Below are 12,411 nucleotides of genomic sequence, written 5' to 3' on the forward strand. Positions count from 1 at the left end.
TATTACATTCACTGAATCCCCTACTATCAACATCCTGGGGGCTACCATTGAGAAGAAACTCAGCTGGACTAGCCACATAAACAAAGATTACAAGAACATGTCAGAGGCTAGGAATACTGTGGCAAGTAACTCACCTCCTGTCTATTATCTACAAGGCACAAGTCAGGAATGTGATGGAATACTCCTCGCTTGCCTCAATGTTGCAGCGCCAATAACACAAGAAGCTTGAAAGGATCCAGGACAAAACAGCCTGCTTGATTGGCACCAAATCCACGCTGTACACCACCAATGCTCAGAAGCATTGGCATATATTCAAAAGATCCTCAAACTGCATCATCCTAAACCACGACCACTTCCATCCAGAAGGACAAGGGCAGCAGATATACGAGAGCACCACCATCTGCAAATTCCCTCATCACCCTGACTTGGAAATATATCAGTGGTGGTGTACCCATGTATCTGCTGCTTTTGCCCTCTACGTGTGATATACTTTCATATATAACATGGAGACAAAGGAGAACCCTATTTATTTTTCCAGAGAATAACCTCAAAACAACCATTACAACTCATCAATTCACCACCAGAACTGATCAGTGGTGTTAGTCAGGGAGAATGATGACAAAAAGTGAATTTACCATTGAGTACGATTGCTGGAACCAGCAACATTACTGAAAATCACAAATCTTTCATTTTTCAAAAATGATTTGGGATGCTAATATATAAAATTTGTGATCTGTGAATACTAAAGCTGCTGGTCTCAAGACATTTGTCTCCCCTTGTTCACAATGTGTCCCTGAATTGAATTGATATCAAACTGAATGTCCTACTCTTCTGCCCTTTACATTTTAAAATATGCTTGGACACAGTATTAATGCTGACATGAAACTGCAATGCCTATTTCAAATTTGACCAGGAGACCAATGTGGTTTTAAAACTCAGTTGAGTGTTGCATTAAATTTAGGAGGAGCAACTAGCTTGAGGGAACTGCCATCTGGAGGCAGTTTGGAAGCATGTTTTAGAACTCAATTTTCTGCTTTTGTTAAGTGGTATAATGGAACATTAATAAAGGTCATTACACCATGAGATAATATAATCAGTCGGAAGCCTCAGCCTTGGCCTACATCCAGTACTATTAGCTTCTATTACTGTACGGATGTATGCTGTAACGTGCTTTATGCCGGAATAGGGGACAGAGTTCAGAAATACATTATTCACAATGAGTTTGAGGTCCGCATTCCATCATAAAATCTGATGATTTATTGTAACCATTAGCAGATAAGGAGGACAACAATAATTGTGCAGCGATATTGGCAACCTCTGATTTGTAGCATGCAATTTCTGGTCTGAACTCCTTTTTAAAATGCTTCTTTTTTTTTTAAACATACTAACATCCATGACCTTTACTAAGCAGACCACTTGATAATGTTCATCTGCATTCAGTTCTCAAGTGAGATAATACGCTAGAAGAGGGGTTGTGAGCAAACTAAAAGCAGATTTCACAACTAGCTTTGCATTTTAAGTTAGGAAATTAGCCCAGGGTTTAAAAAAAGATTTAACTGGACTTTTTTGTATTGAGAAAAGTAATAAATATACGCACTTATCTGAGTCAATATCAAAATTGATTCATGTAAGTACATTTTTCTGCTACAAATTCACATTTTGCATGGATGTCTCAGCAGAAAAGAAATCCTCTATTAGCTTCATAAAAGAAAAAAAAAGATTGATAGGGAAGTCATGTGCTTTCCCTACGATTTTAAGTGCTGCTGAATAAAGTGTCAAGATGGTTCTGCTTACAATTTTAAAAGTCCAAATTAGCAAAGATCACAGTCAACCCATAACAAGAACAAAATTGAGAGGAGGACTAGGCATGTAAACCACCCATGTGATTTTATCTCCTCTTTTAAATTATACAATTTATTTTAAAGTGATAAAGTGAAATAAATAAATCAGCAAATACAAGATTGGCAAGTTTGCACATCTTAGAAGATCTTAGAAACACATCTTAAAATAATGATTAATTGATTATTTGTGCATTACATCTCAAAGGCCAAAAAGTTTCTTTGCTTTTCTGACGTTGAGCTATGCTTTTACACTATTGAGATTGTCCATACTTAATTTAAACAATGCTATCATATTGCTTGAAAGAACCATGAAATCCATATATTAAAATTCCAATTGTCACAAACATTTGTCACGATTGAGTCATATTTTTACGGTAACATACAATTCTAGAAATTGCTACATCAACTGTTTTGATTCAATTTTGTTAAAATGCATCTGTCAATGTAATTGCAAGCTTTGACACTAGGGGGCTGTGTGAATTCTTCTACCCAACCCATAAAAATATTGATTTGCAGATGTCGGTATTGGACTGAGGTGTACAAAGTTAAAAATCACACATCATCAGGTTATGTAGTCCAACACGTTTAATTGGAAGCACTAGATTTAGGAGCGCTGCTCCTTCATCAGGTAGTTGTGGAGTACTCAATTGTAAGACACAGAATTTATAACAAAAGTTTACAGTGTGATGTACCTGAAATTATACATTGAAAAATACCTTGATTGTTTGTTAAGTCTCTCATCTGTTAGAATGACCATGTTAGTACCCATGGGGAGGGCCTCAACCAGGACCTTGAGTTTATGTCACACTACAGGTGACCACCATTGCACTACACACACTCTCCTATACATAGACACTCACACCCCCACATGCACCCTTTCACAGACCCCTTTACACTCACGCACATATACACTCTCTCGCTCACAGACACTCACAAACCCCCACCCCACACACAAATCCACATGCATATGCACGTTTGTGGGGTGAATTTGTACTTGCAGAGTAACATTGTACTTTGCTCAAAAACTGCATGAATCCATGTAAGACTCTGTGAACTCATTTTTTAGATTAGAATCAGATTAAACATTATGGCACAGACAACAGCACACAGGGGGCTAACATCTTCAACACGTTATCTGGGCTGGCACCAATTGTTAAAGTTAACCTGAGAATGTAACTTTTAAAAAAAGTTCTGTGATTTACATGTGAAAGAAGTGAAACTAACATGGTTATTTTTAACAGATGAGAGACTTAAACAATTAAGGTATTTTTCAGTGTATAATTTCAGTTATATCACACTGTAAACTTTTGTTATAAATTCTGTGTCTTACAATTGCATACTTCACAACCACCTGATGAAGGAGCAGCGCTCCAAAAGCTAGTGCTTCTAATTAAACCTGTTGGATATAACCTGGTGTTGTGCGATTTTTAACAACATAAAAATATTCACCAACTGACTGTGGCAAACACCACAGGAAAAATAATATTTAAAACACACAAAAAATTATGTTAATGTAAACATGCTTCCAAAAGAAACTTGAGTTTTAGGTGAACCCCTGAATCACATTTTCGTGAATTGAATATTTAGATCACAAGCTAAATGCGTATAGAGAAGAACATTTGAGTTGAACAAAAGCCCTACAATGCTTGTATTCAGAAGATTTCATAAGGAATTAACACCCTAATGATCCATTACAAAATTTCTATTGTGTCATCTTTTCCAGCACTTATTAATGACATAACTGGGGAAATAGCTAGAAGAAATCACACTAATCAAGAGTGTCAATGAAATGAATGAATAACAGAAGATCATGAGAAAAATTTGATTCTGGGGTACAATTGCAACTGAAAATCAATTCACTTGCAGACATTGTCAAACTCATTAAGTCTTCTAGGTCAGTTTACCTCAGTAACCTACTGTGTGGCACAATTTGATTACATAATTGAGAAGTTTATATCTGATATATAACTGACATGAACATTATGCATAGAATAGTGCTGGCTGCCTCTGTAAAAGTCCTGGGGAGAGCTTGCCGAATAGCTTCCTTTTAAGTAAATCTAAAATTTGGATCAGCAGACAATTCCGCATTACAGTGCACTTCACTGTCTCAAAAAGTACCCTTTTGCAATAAATTCACCTTTCACTAAGAAACCCTATAACCTTTGGATACAATTACAGTTTTGATGTTTCGCCTTGAATTCTGCTTCTACATCTGTCTAAGTTATATTGGGACTCATGATGGGCACACCTTTCAGTCACATTTCTACTTTTATTGGACACCTTTGTCTTAACAGCTCCAGCCTTGCATTTTTGTGACTTTAATAAATTTATTGTTTTAACTTTTAACTCTTGCATTATATTCTTGGTGCCAATGGACAGATAGGATCTTCCTGTGCCAAGCAAACACATCTTTCGTTACTTGTATCAAACTAGTGTTTGTCAATGTTGACACTGAACAAAATCCACACAGAATCATTATGGCAGTGAAGGAGGCCATTCAGTCCAACGTGTCTGCATTCTCCACCCTTTTCCTTGTAATCCTCTCATTCACATTATCACCTAATGTCCTTTTGAATGCATCAATAGACTCTGCCTCAACCACAATTCCAGGCAGCGTGTTCCAGGTTTGAGCCAAGTGACTGAACAAGTATATTTTACAAGTTCAGCATAATCTAACTGCTTTGGTCTGAGGTGACATGCCAATCATTCACACGATATGCTGCCTGCCTACATGACATTTCCAGACATTTACTTGAAAATAAAAAAGAAAATTTCTATTCATTTTCATACCTTATGCACAGGAAAAATACTTAATCCACTCAATCTATACATGTAGTAACACTACTTTGCTTTTATTGTTCATTGGATGTGGGATTTTGCGACTGGTCCAACATTTATTGCATACCCATAATTGGCCTTGAGAAGATGGTGATGAGCTACCTTTTTGATCCACTGCATTCCATGGGAGTATTCATACATCAGCTTTGTTTGGGAGAGAGTACCACGACATTGAGAAAAAAGTGGCATAGTTCCAAGTCAGAATGGTGCAAGGCTTGGAGGTGAACTTGCAGGTAGCGAGTGGTGTTTGCATGTAGCTGCTGCCTTGTGGTATGGCTTGCTCGTTTGGAAGGCACTGGCAAAGGAACCTTAAAAGAGTTGCTGCAGTGCATTTTCTAGACTGTACACATTGCTGACACTGTCTTGTGCAGGGATGGAGTGTATCTTAAAGGTGCTAGATGGGGTGTTAGTCCAGAAAAATGTTGAGCATCTTGATTGTTGCCGGAGCTGCATCTATCCAGGCAAAAGGACAGTATTCCACCACACTTCTGACTTGTACCTTGAGGAGATGGTGGACAGGCTTTGGAGAATCAGGAGATGAGTTACTCACTTCAAGATTCTCTGACTTGCCCTTGTAGCCAGTATTGATATGGCTAGTCCAAATGAGTTTCTAGTCAATGGTAACCTCCAGGGCTGTGACAGTGAGGGACTCAGCAGTATTAATACATTAAAACGTCAAGGGACAATAGTTGGGTCTCTATTTTGTTGGAGATAGCCATGGCCAGGCATTTATGTGACAATTCTTATTTGGCACTTAGCAGCCCACCCTGGGTGTTTTCCAGGTTTTGCTGCATTTGGACATACACAGCTTCAGTATCTGAGGTGTTAAACATTATACAATCATCAATGAATATCCCTCATCTGAGCAAGGGAACATCAATGATAAAGGAACTGAAGTTGGATAAGCTTAGGACTCTACACAGAGGAATTCCTGTGGAGCTGTCCTCGGAGTGAGACGATTGCTTGTTAACACTAAAATCAACTCCCCATTAGCTTCAACTTTTCCTTGATGCTACACACTGTCAAATGCTGCTTTGACATCAAAGTAAGTCAACCTTACACCCCATTTCAAACTCAGCTCTTTTAGCCATGTTTGGATCAATACTGGAATGTGATCAGGGGCTGAGTTATCCAACAGAACACAAGTTTAGTATAAACGTGCAGGTTATTGTTGAGTAAGTGGCATTGATAGCCCAGCCAACATCACCTTCCAGTACTCTTCTGAGGACTGAGTGTGGATTGATGCAGCAACACTTGGCTGAGTTGTATTTGTCCTCGTCTGTTTTTGTGGATAGGGTTTACCTAGGCAATTTTTCGTATTGCCAGATAGATGGTAAGACTACAGCTGCACTGGAACCGGTTTGCACCAGCCTTCAGTGCTCCTCCTGGAATGCTGGTCAGGGGCCATATCTTCTGCAGCATCTAATGCCCTCTGTAATTCCTTGATATCATCTGCAGTGAATTGAACTGGTTGAAGGGTGGCATATGAGACAACGCAAACTGTCGGAGTGGGTCAAAATGCATGAACCACTTGCTAGTACTTCAATTTTATTTGTTCCTTTAATGTTACTTTCTCAAAGTTTCTACGACTCTAAGCAAAAAAGGTGTTCAATGCTAGTAAAACATTTTTAAAAAACTATACTTATAAAGTTAAATCTCTTATACATCGATTGTATTAAGATTTATCATTTTGGGGGTTTATTAATTTCTAACCATTTCCAATTAAATTTAAACACCTTTTCCTCACGCAACAAGATTGAACTCTGAAATTTTCTTGTTGACTCTCCAAACTGTGCCAGCTGGTCATTCTTCTCCAACCAAACTTCAAACTACTTTCATTGTCAAAGTGCCATAGAATCCTTGCAACCAACCAATCTCTTGCTTCAACAAATAATAACCTGAACAATACCTATCTACAGGTCAATTGATTTAAGATAAGTCTCAAACAATAATTTGAATTCTTATTGGTACTTTGTACAGACATGTTTCAGATCCACATAACCACCAAATCAATGAGTGTGATACTATCAGAGATAACCTACTATTCTGAAACAAGAGGAAGTGAAAAATACCCAAAAACTACATTAACTTTTCTAATCATTTTATCCTAATGACAAAATGTATCATTCAATCACAATGATTTCAGTTTTGGCCAGAGTAACATTTATAACAGACTATTCAAGGATTTAACAGAGTGCTATAAAACCACAAAATATTATTTCGATCATACTGAAACTGTAACGTCACACGAGGAGATGCTGACCAAACTGGACATTTGTTTTGCAAATGGTGACTGCATTTGTTTAAATTATTAACTATATTTAATTGTTATTTAGAACTGGAAATTTAAAAAAAACCAGTAACATATTTAAGAAGTTATTTAATGCGTAGTGCACTTGTACAAATTACATTTTAGGTTTTCACCCTCGTAATTAAAATCATAAATTTACCTGTATATCCATTTTTAGCAGCAGAATACAAGGCAGACGAACCTTCCTCGTCGGGATGATTAATATCAATTCCATCTTCATTTAGCAGCATTGACAATAAAGTGACATTTCCCTGGGCAGCAGCTTGGTGAAGCAGAATGGACCTGCCACCCAGGGGGACAGGACCACCAGACAATAACGAAGGAATTAGGGAGGGAGACCTGCCTGCGAGTTAAAGTGAAATATTTATAGGGGAAAAAATCAGTTATTATAATCTGTTTACGTGCATTAAGACCGTAACATAGAGGTGAAAAAGAACAAGCATGTTATAATCCATAAATAAAATTATAAATTTAATTATTCAATATGCTGACTTCACAGAACATAAAACAACTTATCAATCTTAAAAATACTTTACAGCTCACAGGGATTAAAAATATTGTGTATATTAGTTGAATATTAATAATTTGAGTATTTTAATCAGGCAAATGCAAAAATTCCTCCCACAGTCCAAAGATGTGCAGTCCAGGTGAATTTGCCATGTTAAATTGCCCATAGTGTTAGGTGCATTAGTCAGAGGGAAATGGGTCTGGGTGGGTTACTCATCGGAGGGTCGGTGTGGACTGGTTGGGCCGAAGGGCTTGTTTCCACACTGCAGGGAATCTAACCTAATCTAATTACAAAATGCAACTTAATTTAGTAATTTTAAAGCTGTACTTTAGCTTTTACTTCAATTGCCTTTTGGGGAAACAGAGTTCACAACATTGGAATTATTAAGTTTAAATATTTTTACATTTTCTTCTAAACTATAAATATTGTATTATATTAAAAAAAGTCATTTCATAACATCTGTTTGCTGGGAGTACAGTGGATTCTGTTATTGTTTCGATGCTTAACTTTTCAAAGCTTAGATGAAAAGATATAATTAGAAAAAATTAACAATACTGTGCGTACTTGAATGCTTAAGTTGCTGACTTGTTAATTGTACGTACATGAGCAATGAACAAAAACTGGCGTGTGTGTGTGTGTTAATCACTTTAAACTAACCAACAGAAAATGAGTTCTGTAAAAATCAGAATTTTAAACATTCATTTTGCACCTTGAAGTTTTAAATTGGATCTTCAATGGTTTTTGTTTGTTTTTACAAATAGCACTTGGAGGTGTGATATTAAAAATATTAATAGCATACAGATATTATGCTTTTATCTGAGTATTCAGTTAGACATTTATTTCATACCATCAAGCTGTCAATGTGGAGGGAAGTTTGCTAAATAAATGAAGATTATATATTGTACAAAAGGCTTTCTGTATCTTTCCTTAAAGAGAAGGCGGCAAAAAAAGATAAAAATAAATTGTTTTCAACTAACCCGTCTCAACCCATAAATTGTCATTTACAAAAACCAATGACAGATTGTTAAAATAAATAAAGAAAATTACATGAAGCAGACAGATTGCAACAAGTGCAATATTTATTTGCAACCCCTAAAACAGGGTTTTATGATTAATAAACGTTTCTGAATATCAATACTATTTAGATGCATTACCTGGCATTTTAAAAAAGTGTTATAATGGCAATTCACCTTCTTCACAATTATTCTAGTATGTTGCAATTTGTGCACGAGAAAGGAAAGCATGTTCAGCAAGTGCAAAATATGTTCAATATGCATGGGTTAAAGCAAACAGCTAGTACACATGGCTGATTGGTTAGAACACATGCATGACAGTTTTCAAGTGCACAGCAAAATAACAGGGACAAAAGGTAACACAAGTTCACATTCAGAGTAGTTTAAAATGCAAAGAGTTAAAAGCTGCATTGATGACAATTTATCATCCACAGTGGCCAAAGCTTCTTTAAGCACTGCATGACATGCACTGATCACAAGGTCTCAGGGATAGAAATACAATTGCTGGCATCAGCATCAGAGAGTGATACAGCTGGTTAATTTCAGACCCAATAAGTCATTGCTTTTCTTCATCCTTAATGCCAATTAAGGTTGGATGCAATACAATCAAAACATGACTGCTAAACCAAGTATTGCAACATGGCTAGTGAGAAAGGAGAGATCTGACTTGAGGTAGAAAAATATTTATATAAAATTCCAAGTCTTCATTTGTAAATGTGAAATCATTTTAGAACTAAAAGAAATTGTAAGGATGTGAATCCCCATTTTTCATCTTATCAGATTCTCTTGTACACAAGTACATAACTCAAGGTAGCAGATTCTTCCATTGGAGAGTGGAGGCCTCTGCAGGAGGTCAATCATTAATTGGGTGAGGCACTGATGAATCAGGTTTCAGATAGACTTTTCTTTCTCAAGAAAGAAAGAATAATGACAATGATACTGAAGGGCTACATAGCATCACAAATGAAGAAATTAAGCTTTCTGTTGCTTTGTACTATTGTACAATGAATCGTTTCAAATATTTATTCCCAAAGGTGACACTCCTTTTAGACGAAGACAGCCAATTCATGGCCAAATAAAACCTGTGGCAATCTAAATAAATGTAGCAACGGTTCAACATTCACTAGCAGTCTTTAATACAGAAATATCAGCAAAATACATTATTTTAGGGGAGAAAGCGGTTCACAATTTTAATGGCATTTTAGAACCATACTGTAACTAACCAATTCAAAATCATGTGTTGATTGAATAACTGGATTGAATAGTTGCCTGTTTTAGGCCATGGGAGAACAAAAATCAATAAATATCTTTAAAGAAAGACATTTTGCATTTATGCTCAGATTTGTTGTATTGGCAGTTAAAAATGAGACAGTATTCCAATCCCTTTACCTGATGATGTGATCAGTAGACTGTCTGTTTCACATGGTCTAGTGGATGAGGTTCTTTTGGTTGTACTAGCAAGGTCAATGGAGGTGCTAGAGGCGATGGTGGTGGTGGTGATGATGAGGGAACACTCTGAACATGCTGTTTGGTTCAGCTGCGGGGATAAGGAAGGCCTAGCACCCACCTGAGATGCAGCCACGGCAGGGACAGCACAGCCAGTAGATGCTATATCCACTGCTGGCTTAGGTGGCAATTGTGGCAATGATGTCTTTGGAAGAATCTCCTCATTAGTTCCTTTAATTCCAGGATGTGGACTGGAAGTGGATGAAGCCATGGTTCTACCTTCATTCCGAGTATTAAATCCAACAGTTGGGGATCGATTCCCATCCATAAAAACTTTTAATGGTGGATGAGGAGAGGATGGAGTCTGTGACAATCCTGGTTTTTTTGGAGGAATAGGTGGTGGATTTCCTCGGTCAACTCTTGCTCCTGTAGGAGATTTTAATCCAGCTGGGGAGATGCTCAAAGAACTGGCAATTTTACCAGCAACCTGTGGATAAGGTGAGCCCTCACTCATCATTGGATGTGCCAAGCCGGGTTTTAGGTTGCTAACAGGGAGATTTCGGCTTTCTGTGCCAAACGGAGATGCACTGTTTGCACAAGGAGGCTTTACTATGCTCGGTGGACCTGTGAATCTTGAAAGAACCTGACTGACAGTATTCCGAGCCAACTGTTTGGCAGGAGAATTATCTCGGCTAGTGGGAGACAAATCCCGTGATGGGGACCCTGTTACAACACAGCTGTGTTTCTCCTGGTCCACAGTTTGTGCTTGAAATTTAAATCGAGCAGCTTGAATCCTTGGGCTCAATCCTGGTTGCAAAGTTGTGCATATACTCGGTGAACTTAAACTCTGCATAGTTGCTCCTGGCGAAGAGCATGGTGATGTTGTTCCTGAAGGAGGAGGAGAGGGAACTACAGTATTGCTGAGTACAAGAGATGTCCCCCCTACTAAGTGTGGTAATGCCCCAGGCAGAGGACTGGGACTGGTGCTGATTGACGGTCCATTCTCCAAACTGGAAGGAACAACTTTGGTTTGTGTTGTCGATATAGTTTCTTCTGCATTAATTGTTGCTAGAAGTTTATCACTGATTGGCTTTACCAGTACTGTATTGCTAGACAGCTTTGTGCCTCCTACTGATACAGGATTTACAGGTTTAACAGGTACTGTCTTATTATCATTGGCAATATCAAGCAAAGTTTCTGTTTGCGAAGCAACCGACAACATAGTTTGCTTACTATATCCAATAGCCATGTCTTTATTCAAATTATTGGTCAATGAAACAGTACCATCTTCTTTGACACAATTAAGCTCAATCATTTTCTTCAGACTTTCAACTTCTAGTCTCAGATCTTTGGTACGGTTTTCCTCACGGTTAAGTTTGGCACGCAGCTGTTCCCTTTCAATATCAAACTCAGAGAGCTGCTTTTCCATTTTGGCTTCCATCTGTAGGCTTTTCTTTTTCTCCACCAGCAATTCCTCCTCCAATTGACTTGTCTTCTTTTGCTCAGCATCAAGAGCTTTGGTGATGTCTGCTAGTGTCTGGCTTTCATCTACTACTTTGCCAGCAAGCTGTTTGCACTCTTTAACCAACATCATTACGAGCTGTTTATTTTTGATCCGTTCTTCCTCAAGCTGCATTGACAACTTTTTATTCTCTGCCTCAAGTTGTTTTAATTGAGATTTCTCAAACTCTACCTGGAAAGAGTTCACAAAAATCAATTAACATTCAAGAATCTTTCCCTTACAAAAAAAGCTTTCATTTCTGCAAATTATTGGCTGTCTATGGTGTTGATGATCTACACCTTTGTGTCTAAGCTTCACTATCAGTGCATGATGTTTTCAATCAGTGAATGGTACCTTTCTGTCCCATAAAAATACTAATTATGATTTTCAAAAAGTTGATAGGACTTACTGAAAGTGGACAGATAAACTAGGATCTAAATTTCTCATTCACTACGCAAGAACTTTCACATTTAAAATATTGATATTACATCTTAGTTATTTTCCACTGCAACATTTGGATGATTGCAGATTGTACTTGCATTTGTCATGATTTAGCACAAGTGGCACAGTTATTGTTAAAATCACATGACCGAAGCAAGTAAAACTGTGAAGACTTTGAATATTTACACACAATGTTTGTAAAGACCATTTCCTGTTGAGTTCTTTTGCCATGCAGCACAGATGTGCCATTCAGCACATCTCTGAAACAAGATGATAAAGGCAAAATGTTTTCTCTTGTGGGGAAAAGCGTAACGTAAGAGATCACTAGCACAAAACAGGCACCAAGAAATCTAACAGAGTATTCAGACAAAAACATTTTTACCCAGAGTCATAAGAATGTGGAACGCACTGAAGCAAGGAATGGTTAAATACTGTAGATGGGCAATTAGTCAAACAGTGAACAGAAAAAGAATAGATGTTTAAGATGGTAAATTGATGTGAAAAAAAATGAG

At 37.5% G+C, this 12,411-nt stretch overlaps 1 protein-coding gene across 7 annotated transcripts in view; it reads right to left on the reverse strand.

Annotated features, from left to right (window-relative positions):
- The window catches only part of cttnbp2 (cortactin binding protein 2), a 157,886-nt gene that overhangs the window by 79,712 nt on the left and 65,763 nt on the right, over nucleotides 1–12,411 (reverse strand). For all 7 annotated transcript variants that reach the window (XM_043709595.1, XM_043709596.1, XM_043709594.1 and 4 more), the window contains 2 exons: nucleotides 9,901–11,650; nucleotides 7,130–7,333 (listed from right to left, as the gene is read on the reverse strand). In XM_043709595.1, coding sequence (XP_043565530.1) covers nucleotides 7,130–7,333; nucleotides 9,901–11,650 — 1,954 coding nt within the window. The remainder of the gene's footprint in view (nucleotides 1–7,129; nucleotides 7,334–9,900; nucleotides 11,651–12,411) is intronic.

The sequence above is a fragment of the Chiloscyllium plagiosum genome, chromosome 19 (assembly GCF_004010195.1).
Source record: "Chiloscyllium plagiosum isolate BGI_BamShark_2017 chromosome 19, ASM401019v2, whole genome shotgun sequence".
NCBI lineage: Eukaryota > Metazoa > Chordata > Chondrichthyes > Orectolobiformes > Hemiscylliidae > Chiloscyllium > Chiloscyllium plagiosum.